General features: G+C 37.6%; 1 protein-coding gene, 1 long non-coding RNA gene and 1 other non-coding gene across 4 annotated transcripts in view; 2 read left to right on the top strand and 1 right to left on the bottom strand.

The window, feature by feature from the left end:
- Positions 1 to 19,766, top strand: part of LOC116431628 (uncharacterized) — a 209,440-nt gene that overhangs the window by 151,492 nt on the left and 38,182 nt on the right. For both annotated transcript variants that reach the window (XR_012999950.1, XR_012999951.1), the window contains one exon: positions 8,400 to 8,450. This is a non-coding gene — a long non-coding RNA (uncharacterized LOC116431628). The remainder of the gene's footprint in view (positions 1 to 8,399; positions 8,451 to 19,766) is intronic.
- TRNAH-GUG (transfer RNA histidin (anticodon GUG)) lies at positions 1,877 to 1,948 on the top strand. The gene has a single exon. It is a non-coding gene; the product is annotated as a tRNA-His (tRNA).
- On the bottom strand, positions 15,449 to 19,296 carry LOC116431560 (E3 ubiquitin-protein ligase MARCHF2). The gene is made up of 6 exons (XM_031987190.2): positions 19,175 to 19,296; positions 18,881 to 19,048; positions 18,156 to 18,318; positions 17,030 to 17,204; positions 16,383 to 16,573; positions 15,449 to 15,611 (listed from the first exon to the last, which is right to left on the bottom strand). Exons 1-6 carry the CDS (start codon positions 19,215 to 19,217, stop codon positions 15,449 to 15,451), a joined length of 903 nt encoding a protein of 300 aa, XP_031843050.1. The 5' UTR covers positions 19,218 to 19,296.

Genomic DNA, 19,766 nt, shown 5'->3' on the forward strand with positions numbered 1-19,766 from the left:
TTTCCGGGCTGTTTCCGTGGGATTCGATTTTCCGTTACAGCTCTTTTTATCTTTCCCGACCACGTGGTCTAGCTAACGCGCAGAAACGTGACCGGGCTCGCACGTCGGGGTTTCGACAGGAAGACACGTTGATACCGCTCACGAAACCGCAGGAAGGGTTCGATTAACTAACGACACACGAAACAAGCTTTATAATTAATCTGCATTCGCCACGAATGAAAATTAGAGTCAGTTTCTTATCGTTCAACTGATCTTAATGTTAGTAAATTAGATATATTATATATTAAATTAGATATTATATTATAGTTATATATTAGACAATATCACTAAAATCTAGATTTTTCGATAAATTTATTTACTCGACTATAATCATGACAAAATTTATTCAAATCAACTTAGTCACATTTTCATACGTTGTATTTGTTGTATCAAACATTGTAATTGAGAAATCATGAAATTTAGTACAATATCACAATATCCCTAATATCCAGAAGATTTGTCAATAAATTTATTTACTCGACTATAATCATGACAAAATATATTCAAACCAACTTAGTCACATTTTCATATGTTGTATTTGTTGTATCAAACATTATAATTGAGAAATCATTGAGAAAATTATGAAATATAGTAGCGATAGTTCAACACATTCCCCCTAATTTCCATTTATAACACTTGAAAGCAGCTCTCATTGATTGTACGCGTTGAATTCAATTTCGAAACATCGTCCAATTAATTAAGCGGGGCAATTACATTTGTCAGGGCGAGGGGCCAGTGTTTGTCCACGCAATATTTGCGGAGGGTGGGCGTTCCCGAGATTCGAGCGGATAACAGAATGGCGCGTGAAATGCGGGACGGGGCAAATATTTGCTCAGATGAGCACCGCTCTTTTTTATCTGCCGGCGATTAACGTTCTCGGCGCAGTATTTCGTGGCAGCCATTTCAGATAAGAGATTAGAACGTGTAAATACACGCACGCATAAGCGCGCTCGCGCGCGCGCGTTCGCCGTGGGACACGAGCGAAATTCTGTCACTTACATAACTTTAATCGCAGAAATTGAGTAATAAGCAGATCGGGATGTAAGATCCAATGAATTTTAATGAAATTCTTCGCGTGGATAATAAACTTTAATGTAACATCACTTATTTTCGTTAATGACTAAGCCAGTCTAACGTAACTAGGCGCGCATCAATCAAATTTCCATAAATTCTGCTCGCACGGATTTGCATAAACATTCAAGGTCCGTCGACCGTGTTATTAATAAAGATGTTAGGTTCAATAACACTGAGACTTTCACCAAATTATCTACATACTCATTAAATAATTATAGACACTTTTATCCTTTTCTGCTAGATTTATTATTATTACCGTTCATAACGTTTTACGATTATACTGCGGATATTGGGCCCATCAGAATATCTTTATAAGCTTTTTCATAACGTCGATCGGTATGCTAGAATAAATATTACCAGTGAACAAATAGGTTAAATAAATGGCAAAAGGTCATCGAAGGGAATAAACAACGGGTTATGTAATAATATTTTGTTCGATGAACGTAATCTTGCTTTTTAATCAGCCTCGAAGTAATTACGATTTCTGTGTTAGCCGGTTTAATCGTTTAACATTTATTTAGAACCGAATTCAAACGTATAAAATTTTAGAGTATATTATTCTTTATCGTTTCGAGGATCCATCGATGTAGACATGATCGTCGTCTAATGATAGGATGAAAGTAAATTAGTCAGAGAAGACATTGATCTCCGTGTACGATAGGAACCTGCGCACAGAGAGATTTTCACGGATGATCGAGCAAGTCGAACACGGTTTACGATCGATCATCTCTGAACCGCTGGATCGCTCTCGAATCCTCCAATAGCCGTGATCGTCTAGTGGTTAGGACCCTACGTTGTGGCCGTAGTAACCCAGGTTCGAATCCTGGTCACGGCAATGTGTCAACGACACATTGTCACGGTGGAGGTTTCACTTTTTTTCTTATTTTTCCGTCGATACAGGTTCCTCCGAGAATCTACTGTGAATTATTGATAAGAACTTTCATTCCTAGAGGTCGAGAATTTTTTTAATCAGCTACGGAGGAAGAGAGTTGCTGAAGAAGGTTCAAAGTTTTAAAGTTTCAAAATTTCAAAATTTCAAAATTTCAAAATTTCAAGGTTCCTAGGTTCCAAAGTTCCAAAGTTCTAAAGTTTAGAGATATATAAATTTGAAAGTTTCAAAGTTCCAAAGTTTGAAAGCTTAAAAGTTTGAAAGTTTAGAGATTTATAAATTTCAAAGTTTCGAAGTTTCGAAGTTTCAAAGTTCCAAAGTTTGAAAGTTTAGAGATATATAAATTTCAAAGTTTCAAAGTTTCGACGTTTCAAAGTTCCAAAGTTCCGAAGTTCCAAAGTTTGAAAGCTTAAAAGTTTGAAAGTTTAGAGATTTATAAATTTCAAAGTTTCAAAGTTTCAAAGTTCCAAAGCTTAAAAGTTTGAAACTTTATGACTTTGTAAATTTCAAAGTTCCAAAGTTTCAAATCTCCAAACTTCCAAAGCATAGAAGTTTGAAAATATATAACTTTATAAATTTCAAAGTTCCAAATCTCGAAATCTCCGAACTTCCAAACTTCCCAATTCTCAAACCTCCAAACCATAACTCTCTCAGCCCTTCAACCATTTTCTAAACGTCAATCGCCCAGCTCTCAAACTTCAAACTTCCCATAACGAAACCTCCGAATTGCCAGCGTGAGCCAACCCACATTCGCAAGCGAGACATCCATAGAACACTCAGCGCAGACCCGGAACATGACATACTCCAGCGGAACGTGTAGCGGGTTGCGGTAGGTCCTCGTCACGAGAGCGATAAATCTCACCACTCCCGATATTTGCATCAGCTGAGTGGGGAGCTCAGTTTCCGGGAACCCGAGCGAAAATTCCTCGGAGCCGGTCCTCGCGCGGGAAGAAACAAATTGACTGTTACAAGCTCGGGACATAGATAACCCCGGGGCAATAAATTCATTAAGTATCCTCGACCGGCCTGATAATGCCGCCGGGCTAGAGCTCCTCGGGATTTTTCAGTGTTCCCGCACCGGTTCCACGGACCGTGTCCCCTGCATCGTGATACGCGACCCTCGGTAACATTGTCGCGATTGCGAGCCCGGGAACCCGATTATATTATACGACTTTCGCGCCGACGCGTGGGCGTCGGGCGAACGGTCTTCCACGGTTCGCCGGTAACTTGGCTTAACGGGGAAAGGAATTGATGGGGGAGACGTGGAAAAATCAATTAATTATGCGACTGCTTGCGGATCGACACCCCGTGGTGTACGCTTGTAAGTAATGCGAGTTTGGGGACTGAGGAGTGTCTAATGAATTTACTTTGACTCATTTTCGTGTAATCGTACGTTTGAGTTTTTGGAAATTTGGTATTTGTGCTGGTTTTTGTAGTAGTAGCTATGATATTTTAAATATTATTGATATTGTAACGCGAGTTTGGGGACTGAGGAGTGTCTAATTAATTTACTTTGACTCATTTTTGTGTAATTGTATGTCTGAGTTTTTGGAAATTTGGTATTTGTGCTGGTTTTTGTAGTATTAGCTATGATATTTTGAATATTGTTGGTATTGTATTTTTAATATTATTGATACAGTAATATTAATAATGTTAATAATATATTGTAATGTTATTTGGTATGTATAATTTATATAGATACGTATGGTATAACAATTATTTCATAATTAATATTGATATCATAGATAATCTTATTGTTGGAATTAATATTATAGGAGAAAGTATAAGAAAGTTATCCTAAGTAATAAAAATCAGTCTTATTGATTACTTCATTAACGAACACGGTAAGCTTGACAGTACATAAATCTAATCAATTTTTTTCCATTTCTTCATTGAAATTTCTATCTGCGTAAAACACTCTCGCTCGTTATTAAACATAGTATCTGATTGCTGTTACGTTTCAAGATTTTCAACGTTATTCTTATTCAATTATCATTGAGCACTTTTCCCGTATTAATGGCGGAAGTAATTCAAGCCGTGACGCTGTAATAACCGTACAACGATCGTGGTATACGATTTACGTTAGTTCCACTGAGAGACAAATCATAGGGAAAATGAAAACATTGTATGCGTGTAACTACACGTTTCCCCTCTTTACCTGTTAGACAAGATTGTTCGATCCTACGTTAGAACGTACCTATTAATCGATCCGTTCCGTTGATAGCATGTTCCGATAATCGAGGTTCCACTGTACTTCAAAATGGAGAACATGTTACTTGGAACGTTTCGCTTCTTATTCCACGGTGTACAGGCTTGTCCAAAAGAAACGGTGCAATCCGAAAATATTAATAAACGAAAATTAGAAGAATAGAGAAATAGAACATCAAAAAAGTATACAGTAAAAATAAAATTTTTAAACTTACTAATCAATCTTCACTTCGATTACAAAATTTGCTATCTTATCTACTGACTAGTACTATCACAGTCTGATAATAATTCTTTAGACATATAATCAAACGTAAAATTCCACATTTTATGGAGTCAATTATTTTCACATGCATCCATTTATCAATTATTCCCGAATTTCTTAATCTCTAATACATGATCTCCCACCATCAATTAGCCCTTTGCACTCGAGAATATTTTTCTCAACAAATATTCATTATTTCCTGATTAAATATCAATGATATGTTTTACAACTAACATAAAGAAATACCTTGTATAAATTAAGTGAGAGAACTAGTTTATTTCGATGTTCCATGTGTCGATACATTATATAAAATTTGATATTGAATTCTAAATTTGACGATTTTAAACCAGAAGAATAAAAATTCCCATATTTTCAATTTATTTTGACAATACACGATAACTTCACTTGCAATTATCACCCATTCTGAAACACCTTGTACCGATACAATCAGGACATAGAAACCAGCTTTAAATCGTACTCGCCGGAATTCAATTCGAAAATCATTCCCGGGAACATCTCAATTTGTTCGACAAGCAATCTACCCTCACCCCCAACCCTTAACGAACCACTCGAAGGAACAAACTCGGCCGTCCTCTCAACAGCTAGTCGATCGTGCGAATCGAAAATCGACAGCGACCGAGGCCCGGTTTCGGTGAACCGTGTGAATTATTGCCAATTACATAGGCGGCGCAGCGCAGCCCTTTTCTATCCGGGGCGCTGCCGAAATTTATAGTCGATGATAAAGGTATCTCCCCGGCCGCGGTTCGTGCGCGGCTGTAAAAGCGGTTTAACAAGCGCGCCGCCAGTCAGCAACACGCGAGCCGATAAATCGGGGCCGCTCCTCTCGAATCACTTTTATGGGACCCACGGTTTCTCGCTACCCCTTTAGGCCGATTTCACAAGACGATACGCTTATGATGGATATCGTGTAATAATCGAAGTCAATGGAAATGCTCAGATTTAGATACTACTGTGATATTATTATATAGTGTTGCGATACTCGGTCGTTTGTTAAAGTGATTAATGTCACAAGTGGAATACTTTGAAGTTTCAAAGTTCTATAGTTTCACAGTTCCAATGGTCTAAAGTTTCTGAAATCTGAAGCTCGAAAGTTGCGAAGTTTTAAATACTCAAAGTATCAAAGTACCGAAGTTCCAAAGCTCCAAAGTTGCAGAGTTGCGAAGTTTCAAAGTCCCAAAGTATCAAAGTACCAGAATATCAAAGTTTCAGAATTCCAAAGTTCTAAAATTTCAAAGCTCCAAAGTCTCAAAGTTGCAAGGTTGCAAAGTCCCAAAGTACTAAAGTACCAAAGTTTCAGAATTCCAAAGTTCTAAAGTTTCAAAGTTCCAAAGTTCCAAAATTTCAAAGTTTCAAAGTTTCAAAGTTCCAAAGTTCCAAAGTCTCAAAGTTTCAAAGTTTCGAAGTCTCAAAGCTGCAAGATTGCAAAGTACAAAAGTCCCAAACTACCAAAGTTACAGAATTTCAAAATTCTAATGTTTCAAATTCCAGAGTCTCAAATCTGCAAGGTTGCAAAATACAAAAGTCCCAAACTACCAAAGTTACAGAATTTCAAACTTCTAAAATTTCAAAGTTCCAGAGTCTCAAATGCAAGATTGCAAAGTACAAAAGTCCCAAACTACCAAAGTTTCAGAATTTCAAACTTCTAAAATTTCAAAGTTCCAAAGAATCAAAATTGCTAAGTCCCAAAGTCCGAAAGTTCTAGAGTTCCGAAGTTCCAACGTTCCAAAGCACGAAATTTCGAAACGACTCAAATATTCAAACTTTGAAACATCGAAACCACAGGCGTATCGTATGAAAGCGGCCTAACTCTTCTCAGCTCTTCGCCAACCCTCTCCTAACTACTGGTTATCCGGTTGCTTCCGGCGGTCCGAGCACGATTTTATAATCACTTTATGATACTTATTTATCGCGGTTATTAATAAACAAAACCAGCCGTTCACCATGGTGTGCCGTAAATATTGTAATTAATGCCGACGATAATTTTCGACCGATCGACGTCGTTAATTTTCGTACGCTTAGACCGGACACCGTGTTAATCATACGGGAACCCCTGCGCGCCGACCTTCTTATTTCTCCTTTACAGCGTTTTAAAACCGCCAGTTATCGATTCCAAACGTACCAATCGATTTCAATTTAAATTCACAAAACGACCATTGAAATCTTCCATCAAAACAATTGCTAATTATCAACCTCCCAACTAACCATTAAAGAACCCGCATTCGCCCATAAAAATAATTTTCATTCATCCTCAATTATTCTCGAAGAAACACCCATATCCACAGCAAAAAACAATCCGAAAATTAATATACGTCTCTAAAAGGGTTCCATTAACTCCCCTAAACCAAACACGCATCAGGACACTGCCAACTCCAGCCAGACTCTCCGCACCACGTGCCCAGATTAGTCCCAATCTCGACATCTGCAACAATACCTTAAATCATCTGAAATTTGTCGATCCCGAACGGGGGAAAAAAGCGCAGACCCCGGGAGGAGGTGCATCGAAGATGTCTAACGAAGGACGGGAAGGGTTCGGTTGAAAATAGAAGAGGCGAGATGAAAGGGGAAAGAAGTATAGCATCGCGGCGAGAGAAAAAGAGAGGATCGGATCGTTCCGCGCGGATGCGACGCCGAGGAAGAAATGAATCTTTTACGCGCCATCGCCGCGGTCGCATCCGGTTCACGGCGGATCCTGCGGGGCCACGTGACGAGAGCTCCTCTCTAGCCGTCCTAGACGTCCGTGGGGGGGTAAGGAAAAAAGCGGTGAAGAACGAGCGGCGAACAAGGACGAAAGGGCGAGGAGGCAAGGAAAGGGAAGGAAAAATGGTTAATGGAAGGCGGGGGACCGTTTGATTAGCTTCTCCCTATAGTGACGCGCGTGACGGCCATTTTTAGATTCGTGTGACGACCAAATAACAATAAAACATAACGAAAAGCGACAAGAGAATTATGGAAATTAGCGGAGGAGCGTACGCCTACGGGGTTTTATTTATAGCATTCGTTTTTCCGCGGACGCGTTAATGCGTTCGTCTACCGTTCATCGTGTGTTAACCCTCTGCGATTCGATGTGCTTTTGGTTTCTCACTTTGAGGTTCAAGTTAGTTGATTCAATTACAGATTAATGTGACGCTCTATTTGTTTATTCAAGAATGTTTGGGAGTCGTTGAAATGTTACCTTTAAATGGTACAATTGTGAGACTACAAATAAATGTAGAAAAAATTGTTGAAACAGGTGAAGGTTGCAATAAAATGGAATGTCGAGTCTGACTCGACGTAGGACTGCTAACGGTTAACCCTTTGCAGACGAGGATATCTTAGAATACCAAATATCTTTGTCACGAAAAGTTAATTTACATGTTGAACTCTTAAATACCAAAATTTGATGCCGCCAATGTGACGACATTCGTCCTGAAAGGGTTAACCCTTAGTAGTCGAGAGGCGACTCTCAGTCGCCATTTTATTGAACGCAGTAGAATTATAAAATGAAAAATTCAATATAAAATGTTCAATAAAGTATTGACACATGAAACAGAAATAAAACAATTCTGCTCTATATTTTATGCAAGATGTTCCTTTATGTAAGTTGCAAATAATATTATTAATATTTCGTCGAAAATATTGTTGAGTGCAAAGGGTTATCAACCCCTTGTTTTAAAATGTACTTAGTGGAGGCTTGGAAAAGTTCTATGTTGTTAACTGTTGATTTTATAGGAATGATTAGATATTATTTTGGAATATTATTGTATTTATCTTTGATTTGAGTATAGACCAAGAGATTCATTGAATTCGATTGTGGAATTTTGAATCATTGACATTGATATACCAATTAAATAAATTGGTATTAAATAGTAGTATTAAATAAGATTCAAGGCGATAAATAAAGGCGTCTTGCTCTTTTTTCTGTTCTAGGATCGCAGTGTTGATAACGTTTAGCGAGCAGCGGTCAACAGTGCGGAACAAGTGAGTACCAGATAACGTTTGGTTAGAATATTATAACTTCCCAACTAGCATGCGTTGGACCCATGTTTCTTCGTTATCGTAACGATATTTCTGATTACCACAACGAAATAACGACGTGGATACTTGGAAAACCCTTCACTCTGCGAATTCTTTCTCAATGGCGCTCAATAGAATTTTATAATATTCAATTCGGACTTCGAAGAATGAATATTTATATTCACTAAATTCTATCTGAAACACCACGATATTGTAAAGTAAGGAGTTACATAATGAAAATGAAATTAATCCTATAAATATCTTTATCAGGAATTATACTCTATAACATTATATTTAGGAACTCGACTCGTTTCAGTTTCATTTTTCTAATATTTCGTTCGAGAGATTCATTGGATTCCATCCTAAATTCCATCTGAAACACCACGATATGGTAAAGTAAGGAGTTACATAATGAAAATGAAATTAATCCTATAAATATCTTTATCAGAAATTATAAACTACAACATCACATTTAGGAATTCGACTCATTTCAGTTTCATTTTTCTAATATTTCTAAGATCTAAATATTACTCAGTTCATTTGAATTCAAAGTAAATATTATTCTTCTATAACAAATTATTATACTTGAAAGCAAACACAGACATAAAATATGCCTAGAATTTTTCCCCTTGTATAATAAATTATTAATGACAAAATAGGCGTAACGATCACAATTGAAAAAGAAATCGTAAGGCAAGGGGTTAACCATTAAAATGCTGAGTGTGGTCCTCCAGGAGACCCCAGTATATTTATATCTAAAAATAAAATAACAGTAATCTTTTTAGAACAGACAAATCATCCACAATACTTGATGAAAAAACAGAAAATACATAAAATATGAAAAATTTTAACACGTTGAATACCGCACGATTTTATGGTACAAAATACTTGAAATGGAAAAAGTGTAACATTAAATCATTCGATCGAATTGCATTGTTATTATTGCAGGTTCATCTAACTGAATGTCGCATTAGTCAGCATTATTTATAACATAGAAATGTTTTCAAATAATCATTTAATTGAGTGAACTATAGTAATTCGATTTGGGGTCACCGGTGACCCCCACGGCATTCAACGTGTTAAGTTCCTGTATCTCCAACATCGTTGCACAGAATCCTCCAATCTAGCTCGATTCAGTCACGTTTCCAGCATTTCGAATACCCAATAACGGCAAACGGTGAATCGCAGCGGGGTCGATGCGGTTTCATCGAACGATCCCGCGCGATAACGAAAAAAGAAGAGGAAAAAGCTACTCGACGGTGAAAAAGGGGAAGCAAGAGTGAAATGAATAAGAGGATGATCACCGTTGAACAGGGAATAAAAATTTAGCGAAAGGGGAGCCTCCTGGTGGGCGTGAAGGACGAGCGGCCGGGGCAGACTTTACGACGGGGGATACGCATCCTCGGCGGATTAGGGCCGAATCGGGAGCACGGGCGCGTGAAATTTCCGCATAAATAATCCGGCCTTTCTAATCCGCGGCTCTCGCCCCGTCGGACCCGTATTTTTTAACCCTCGTTAGAGAAGTCTTGTCGAACGAGATAAGGGGGACCGCTCGCGGTCAATAATCGCCCCCTCTCCGCTCGGATCGCGTTGCCGGGGCTAGGAGACGAGCGAAACGATGCACATTAAAGGCTGGTACACGTGTAGACTCGTTATTCCCTGCCATTTCAGATGGTCGTTTGTTAATGTGAGTGAATTTATGGAACAACGGTTGAAAGAATTCATTGAATTGTAAGTATTGTCACGGTTGAGTGTGCTTGATGAACGTGTTACTGTTGTCTTTCTAGTTGGACTTAACTATTGTTAATATAGTTATATATTATATGTATAAAATATTAACTATATTATATAATAATAATAATAATATATAACTATATTAACTATATAGTATAGTTAACTATGTATATATATAGCTATGAAATTATAACAATTTATATATATTTAGAGTCTGTTATTAGTAGATGAACAGTTTTTATTGGTACATGTCTCTTGTTTTGGTGTCTATAAAATAATTTGAGAGAATTAGAATTTAGTTTAGTGACAATAAGATTACACTATATATAAATTGCTATAATTTCATAGCTATATATATAGTTAGTATAGTTGTATATTATATATAATTATATTTTGCAATTTTATCAATATAAAAGAACAATGCATCTCAACCCTTAGCACTCCAGGTTGTTTTGTAATCTATCAGCAACTGCAACTAATTTTTATAGTATTCCTAGCGAAAATGAGAAATGCCATAACATTTCTTCGATCTTTTATTTTCCTTAGTACAAAATTTGGATGTGCAGAAAATCTAATAATTTTAGGGTAGTTTCTTTAAGATTCATTAGTGTTTAATATTACAAAAATAAAAGGGTTAATACTTTCATCTCTTAACGTTCTCAATATACGGAAACAAAAGTGACATTCGAAAAGAAAATTGCACGTTTGACTTACCCTACTTAACAAAGTCTCAATTTTTGGAATTTTCGATAATCCCAAGACAGTTCAGAAGAGTAACATATTAAACAAACTTACACACAAAACCACAGATACATTCTTTCTAAATGGCAGCTCAAAATTCAAGCCTCTATCAATTGCTCCAAATCAGTTGTAATCTCCACCCCCAAAAATCAAGGAGCACAGTCATCCTCCTTATTAATTCCGATCACAGTTCTCGCCGCGGAATGAATAATTAAAGGATCTAACATTCTTCACGGTGAAAGCCTATCGGACCATCTATCCTCGGGATTCCGCGATCAAGGCCGCTCTCCTCGCCACCCTTCAATTTTCCCGGGGCCATTAAGCGGACTAATGCCCGTCGCGCAGCGATAGTCGATAGTTAGCCCATTGAACTTGTTCGCCGGCCGATCAGGATGCCCGTGAGCGGGCAATTAAATTCACCGAGACCGGCCGACGCGATATTTCACGGCGAGCGTTACCCCGTCGACGTCATTTTTCCGCCGCCCAATCGGCCGGTTCGATTTTTCCGTTTCCGTGGGGTGGCATTTACGCAGAAAACGAACGCTGATTGAGCGGTAAACGGTTTTCCGCGGGACAAGGCGTGCCTATTAAGCGTTTATCAGCCGGCGGACGATAAATCGGGCATTTTGCACGCGTCAAACGCGGCTCTCCTGCTCAGCCGGCGGAATTACCGCGGTGACGGGAATAATTTTCACCGGAATATTTATAAACGACGGTGCCGCAACGATCGCGCCGCGTTTATCGCTCGTAAACGTTTTTCTCGAAACGGTGAAACGCGAAGTTCGACGGCGAAGTACAACGCCGCGGGTATTTTATGCGCCTCTCGTTCGCTTTTGCCGCGGCCGCGGATTTTTTCGTTGTTCCTCGACGCCGGTGTCGGTGATTTAGATAAAAATTTCACTTGTTACTTTAGCGTATTTTGTGACTGAGGTTTTATCGGCGATGTTCGGTTAATTTCGAAGTCGCTTCGAGGAATTTCTTATAACCAGTCGAATAGCTACGGAAGAAAAGTAAACAAGTTAGATAATGCGTGTTCGTAGAAATAAACGACGAGGGAAAAATTGACGAACAAATTAGTCATTAATTATTATTAGAATGATGTGTATATTCATTTATTGTATAGAAATGTTTATTGTAATTGTTACAGTTATTTACGTTGTTACTGTAACAGTTACGATTATAATTACTACTACGAAGTAATTATTTCAGTAACATATGTACGGCGACCAGTTCCCTCCAGATATCGGTCTAAGAATTTAAACGCTGAATTTCGCTCGGAGAATTATCCGTTCTATCGAAAAAATCTGAAAAGAACGTCGTTTATTTACTAGTCCGCCGATTGACGAACAAAATGTGTAATTACACGGTCTTCCACTTAAAATTTCCAATCATTACGCACTATGTCCGCCAGCGAACAGCTTCAAAGTGTTTATCTTGGCTGGTTTGAAGTTTCTTAAGTGGGATTTTTCGTCTTATTTGAAATTGTTCTTCATCAGGAGATCCCTCAGGTAACACGCCGCACGCCGTTTATTTTCCCAGGCAGATAATCGTAACGTTCAATTTCCTACACGGTTCTGAAACTATTTATACGTCGCGCAAATGAACAAGTCCTCTTAGGCCACCGTTCATTAGCGACATAAGGATCGCCACCAGTCTTCTGTTCGCGTTTAATGGAACCTGTCCAGATATTGCTGACGGTCGAATCTGTCCGTTTGCATAATGCAGCGATTTGCATCCAGGAAACGGAGCATATTAGATAACAGTGCCGTCGTTATCCCACGCAACACTGTTGGAGCGCATCGCGCGTTTTCTACAAATGGCAGTTTTTTCGATGGACCGTAGTCGGCCGGGCCTCTGGCGCCGCTCGCGTACATATTTCAGGATAACTTGAAGGATAAAAGATCGATACATGTAATGGAAATACCACAATTTAGAATTTCATTTACATCTGTAATCCACGGAGAATGCTGCGTTTTTATCATTTTTAGCTTGTGTTTTATTTGTGGCGGAGGAAGATAGGAATGAAGTAATGTTTGAGGTCTTGGTTAGTCGAAGGTTAAACGAATGTGAAACTTAGAACTTTGGAATTTCGGAATTTTGGAATTTTGGAAATTCATTTACATCTGTAATCTACGGAGAATGGTGCGTTTTTATTATTGTGAGCTTGTGTTTTATTTGCGGCGAAGGAAGATAGGAATGAAATAATGTTTGAGGTATTGGTTAGTCGAAGGTTAAACGAATCTGAAACTTAGAATTTTTGAATTTTTGAATTTCATTTATGTCCACGGGTCGAAAATGTTACGTGCTTGTGATTTATAATGAATTCTTTTAATAGTAAGAGGAAAGATAAAAGGAAGATAGTTGTTCTTTGTTTTTGAAATGTTGGATTATAATGTTTGCGCTCGCACGTCGTCATGCATGATGGTGGATTGAATAATTAATTTTTGGAAACAGTTTAAGCGGCGCTGTTATTAAATTTCAAGCTATTAGCGTTTCATATGAATTTCGAAATGAATGTGTGGCAAGGTATTAAATTGTTCCCGGAACAGTTAAACCAGACTAGCCAGCGGACGATCAATAATATCGCGTGCTCGCTCGCGAGATCGAGATGACAATTAAAAACTGGACGGCTCGACTGACGGTTAATTAAACCGTCAACGGCGTGTCGGCGAAAACAAATGAACAAGCTGGCTCGTTAAGGGCGCCTTGTGCATAAATTTTCACTGATAAAATATTAAAAAGAATCCTGAAGTAGACAGGTATAGCGATTTTATCTCGTTTAAATGATTTTACATTAGGAAAATAAATTAGGTATGTGGACTTAAGAATTAAAACATTTTTGAAATAAAAAATTGAAAGATTGAACTTTAAAGATTGAAAATTTGAAAGATAGAACTTTCGAAACTAGAAATTTGAAAGATAGAACTATCGAAACTAGAAATCTGAAAGATAGAACTTTAGAAGTTAGAAACTTGAAAGATAGATCTATCGAAACTAGAAATTTGAAAGATAGAACTATCGAAACTAGAAATCTGAAAGATAGAACTTTAGAAGTTAGAAACTTGAAAGATAGATCTATCGAAACTAGAAATCTGAAAGATTGAACTTTAGAAGTTAGAAATTTGAAAGATAGAACTTTCAAAACTAGAAATTTGAAAGATAGAACTTTAGAAGTTAGAAATCTGAAAGATAGAACTGTCGAAACTAGAAATCTGAAAGATAGAACTATTGAAACTAGAAATCTGAAAGATAGAACTTTACAAGTTACAAATTCGAAAGATGTAAAAGTCAAAAACTCGAAAAATAAAATTTTTAAGCTAAGAATTCACAACGTAAAATTTTATTTATCACAAGTAAAACGTTAAAATCCAAATCTTTGAAAGTTCAAATATTCAAATAAAAGTTCCAACACAGAAATTCAGCGCGAAAATGTGAAAACTAGAAATCACAAGCATGAAAATTGCAAGCTGCATGTATGATTTATTAGAAAAACACAATACTGAACATGTGACACATAATATTTCGTTATATGGGAGGGTCCACGAAAGACAGGCTACGATTCTTTTTTCTCCCGTGGGCCAGCAGACAGCGTCGCATCACCGGTAATAACTTTCGATCGATCGAAAGTGAAATTTAACGGGATCTTTCATCGGGAACAACTTCTGGGAGCAGGTTTACCCGGTTAACTCGTTTTCCTTTTATCCGAGACCGTGTCTTCCGTTCTGCATTTACACGGATCTTCATTACAACCACTTGTCGTCTGAATCTTTTTTCACTGACCCGCACGAAGTATCGGCAAAACGACCGGCGACCACTACAGTAGCATCTTTTTCACAGGTTCGACAACTCTTTATGGTAAAAATCGCAGAAAGGTACACCCTCCTTAATTAAAACGAAAAAAAGACTCAAAGAACACGCATAACAACGCTTGGACTTAAAAAGAAGAACATTATCAATTTAAGTCCCGTGGAAACACGTAAACATGCAATATTCATGTCATAAAATGCCATTAATTGCATACTAATTAAAAAGGTGGCTGTTCCAAATAATTTCCGAATGATACACGGGCGTAATTACCAAAGCGGTCGCTTCGAGAAGAAACGGAAATTTTCTTTTAATTAATTGAATATTCATTAAGAACGGACCGCAAGAAAATTCCATTTAATCCGTGTTTAAACTGACTCCCGTGACTATCGACGTCCCGAACCGTGAGAATAAAGAATCCATCGACAGAATGTAGATCAGGTTGAAACGGGACGGCGTAAAAAGAAAAAGGTCATGGAAATTACGAGGTTAGACGGTTTGCGAGCTAATTTGGATTTATTGCGTGAAACGATTGACATCCGGAAGCCTCCGGTGAATTTATGATCTCCGCCGCGATTAATTATCCTCGATCGCCGGTAATCAGCTTCGATTAAAGCCGCATTTTAATAAAATCCAATTACCAGCAATTAAATCCTCCGCGACGTCGGGACGTATTGAATTTGTCAGATCGAACCGTTCGTTGCACTTAGAACTCCCGTCGTTCCTTCGGTTTCGTTAAACGGCTCCTCGGATTCCGGCCGAGCGTTCGCCATTATGGCGGTGTCCGGTACCAGTCTGATCACGAAATTGTTTCGCCAGTAACGACGCCATCGACGTCCGTGCAGTCTGTAAATTAGAAACGTCGGTTTATGAGTAATTTTTTTTTTATGGTGTCGCCTTTGACAGTAATGTTTGGTGAATGTCCTAAATTCGAAATTTGGAGTGTTATAGATTGGAAATGTAAATTTGAAATACTATTTTCGGAGTATTATAGATTAATATTATAAATTCGAACGATTCTAGATTAGTATTATAGATACTGTAATGTTATAGACAAATATATGAACGATTATGGATTAATATTATAAATTTGAACGATTGTAGGTTAGTATTATAGATTTTCAATTTATAGATTGATATTATAAATTTGAAGGATTATAGATTAGTATTATAGATTTCGACGATTGCAGAGTATTATAGATGTTCAATTTATAGATTAATATTATAAATTTGAACGATTATACAGTAGTATTATAGATTGTCAATTCATAGATTAGTATTATAAATTTCAACGATTGCAGAGTATTATAGATTTTCAATTTATAGATTAATATTATAAATTTGAACGATTGTAGAGTATTATCGATCTTCAATCTTATAGATTAATATTATAAATCCACTGATTAAACCTTTAAAGTTTTCTCAGTTTATTTCTTAATATCAACAGGAATTTCAATCGCGAACTAATACTAGCATCTAATAGCCTCTGATGGGTTCATTATTTAAAAGACTGCTATTAAACTGTTATTTAATGCAGCTACTAATACAGTCATTAAGAAAACTAATAGCAGGCCTTGAGCGATATGGAACGATAATTGTCAATAATGATCGACGTACCTTCCCAAAGTTATTATCCAGCCCCAATAAGCCACCAGAGTCAGAAGGCAGGTAGGTAGCATGGTGATGATCATCCAGGGTATCTCGAAGAGATTGTTCTTCAGCAACATGTTTATCGCCAGCGCGCAAACGTAGCATGAGAACAGAGCCAGTGGCGTAGTGACCGCTAGATAGAGGATGTCCAGTAGCATCTATTCAATCAACAAATGAACGCAACAATCCTTTTGTACAGTAAATAACATTCAGTATCTAAAACTTTATTTCATCTCTAAATTTGTAACACACAAAAAAGACTATTAGCTTAGTAAACTATTAGCTTATAAGTTTATTTCATCTCTAAATTTGTAACACAAAACAAACTATTAGCTTAGTAAATATTAATGCAATAATAAATATTATTAGTGCATTAGTGTTATTAATATGCATTAATAAAAAGCACTAAAGAATATTCAGTATCTCAAGGTTTATTTCATCTCTAAATTTGTAACACGAAAAAATCTATTAGCTTAGTAAACATTAATGACACTTCTATTTTCACTAGTCTGTTATTAGTAGATGAACAGTTTTTATTGGTACATGTCCCTTGTTTTGGTGTCTATAAAATAACTTGAGAGAATTAGAATTTAGTTTAGTGACAATAATCTTACTTGACGAGTGACAATTACAGTGTTGAACCATATTGCAACACTACGGAAGATGTTGTAACGTAGTACTCTTCTGGTTGCATACTTGTATCCGCAAAGCTCGCACCTAGTGTGACCCGATTCCGTCAGCCATCTTTCGAGGCACTCCGCGTGCACAAGGGCCACTGTCCCGCGACACCTGTCGGTTTTAATTAAACCATAGATCTCTTGGGATCACTGGTCCACTGTGTTGAACAGCATTGATCGATCGACTCATTAAAACACATAGTATAAATATACTTCTCTTTTATTGCTCCCTATACACTATACGTGTTCATTAAAATATGTATTCTACTCGTTCATATACAAATAATACATTTTACAAAAATATCAGGTTAACCAACAAAAAAGCTACTACTACAAGAAAAATTAGAAAAGAATTATTATTAAGATAATTATTAATCATTAACTCATTTTAGATCCCAAATCTCAAATTCCGATTCTTCCAATCTTTCAATCTTTCAATCTCAAATCTCAAATCTCAAATCTCAAATCTCAAATCTCAAATCTCAAATCTCAAATCGCAAATCTCAAATCTCAAATCGCAAATTTCAAATTTTGATTCTTTATATCTTCCAATCTTTTAACCAGTTAACTATGTTGACGAGTATACACGTCATAAAGCTTGACACGATACTAATTCTTTATGAATTCTTTATTTTTTCACATAAACATGTAATTCTTCTTTGTTTCGCTTCGATCTTTCATTAAAATATACTCTACGCGCATTCGTCCTGCGTTCGACGAGTACGCTCCATTTTTCGACATTCGAGCTGGTTAATCATTCAATCTCGAATCTCAAATTTCAGTTCTCCCAATCGTCCAATCTTTCAATCTCAAATCTCAACCGAGAGTTTTGAACGAGCGTCGATCGAACAATGAAACATTCCGTCACGAGATGATCGCGATTCGTGTCGCTCTCGGTTGAATCGTATCACGAGCGTCAATCGTTGGAAAGAACTGAAGCATCCTCCACGCAACGATCAACCAGACAGCAGGCTCAATCTAGACGTAACCTAAATCGCGCACCGCCGCGAATAATCCGTGATCCGTGGTCGTGATGGATCGCGATAAACATTGATAAGCTCACTTGCAAGCGGAGATCAAAGGGCCGAGGTACGCGTAGGACGACACGGTCGATGTCCGGCTGTCGGCTCCTCGGACGGCCTGACCCTGCCTTTCTCGGCTGTTGTCCGGCCGGGGAAAACTGCCCATGTGGCATATTCTGCATATATCGCCGGAGATTCTGGATTCTAACGCAGAAAAGTGCGGCGAAAGTGCGTGCGACAACAGTAACTATTAACGCTATTCCTACCGCGACCAGTCGAATGACTGTTTTTAAAATTTCGATTAGAATTTCCTATAGAAACAGAAAAATTTCCAAACAGAAATCACAAGTATATTGGGGAACTATTTTATTCCAATGTTTCACGTATCGAGCATTATACAAAGTTCAGCATTAAATATCAGATTTTATAGTTTTACTGCGTCTAATCGAGTGCAAAGTATTAACTCGTCGTGAATTTATTTTATACGAATAAGATTTGACACTTGTAAATGAAGCTTGAAATTATTAACAGTAGTTGTCAATGATTTTGATTCGTTAATGTTAAGGTAATAAGATTGAATTTCTAAGAGAATTAACATTTTCTAGAATAAGTTGATACTCAGTAGGTTCATTGGCGTAAGTAGAAGTGGCGAGCAATGAACAGACACGCAGGCGAAGTCTAAAGTCAGTTTTCCAAACAATGCTACTTTATGCGGACAATATCTATAAAATTTAATAAAACAGAGGTTCAAAGAACATTAAAATACCATCGTCATTGGCTTTCGGATCGCTCAAATTCTCCGAGCATTTTTTACTCCCTTCATCCCTTGTGTTTCGTAGCTCGATCGTCGACGGTTTCTGATCGGCAGTTACACTGTGAAAAGAAGTGCCCGTGTCGCTGACATTTTCCGGAACTCCAGACTTGACAGGCTGATCTGGAGCAAACATAAAAACATTCTCGCAATACTCGACAAATCTCAAAAATATATTCTTCGTCTCAACTAAAATTCAAACGAAACAAACTAAAAATCGTTGCGGACGATTGAATCGGTATTCCTAACCTGTGCCGTTCGCGAGATCATCATCGGTCTGCTCGTTTGACATCAAAAGGACAGCAGGATCATTATACCGTAGATCCTGGCCCGTGGCGGCTGGAATTTCTGCCGATCTTATCTGCCACGACCGCGAACCTTGATCCTTTATCCCCGACGCTGCGTCGATCTTTTACCAGCGACCTTCGTCCAACGAATCATCTTCAGCGCGAAACTCGTCGCGGTCAGTAACAATTGAACGCTTCGTCGTCGAAACTCCCAGTGAAATTCTGAAATTGATTTGAAAATCGAACTGAAGTTAACCCATTGCCGTACGATGACGAGTGAGACTCCTGGTGAAGATTTCTAGACTAATTTAACTAATTTAACTAACTAGGTTTATAGGCATTTATTGTACACTTCATTCTATTATTCCTGAAAGAATTGATGCTCGTTTATTTAGATTGTGGAAACTGGAGATTTGATAGTAGGTAATTGGGGTACACGTCAGTGTGACCGCATCAATCAAAATCGGCGTAAACATTTACAAAATATTTCTAAAATCCAATATGCATCAATTTGCGTTCCGTAAACCTAGTGTTAACAAAAATCAATGTTGTTC

This window comes from Nomia melanderi, chromosome 13, assembly GCF_051020985.1.
Source record: "Nomia melanderi isolate GNS246 chromosome 13, iyNomMela1, whole genome shotgun sequence".
Classification (NCBI taxonomy): Eukaryota; Metazoa; Arthropoda; class Insecta; order Hymenoptera; family Halictidae; genus Nomia; species Nomia melanderi.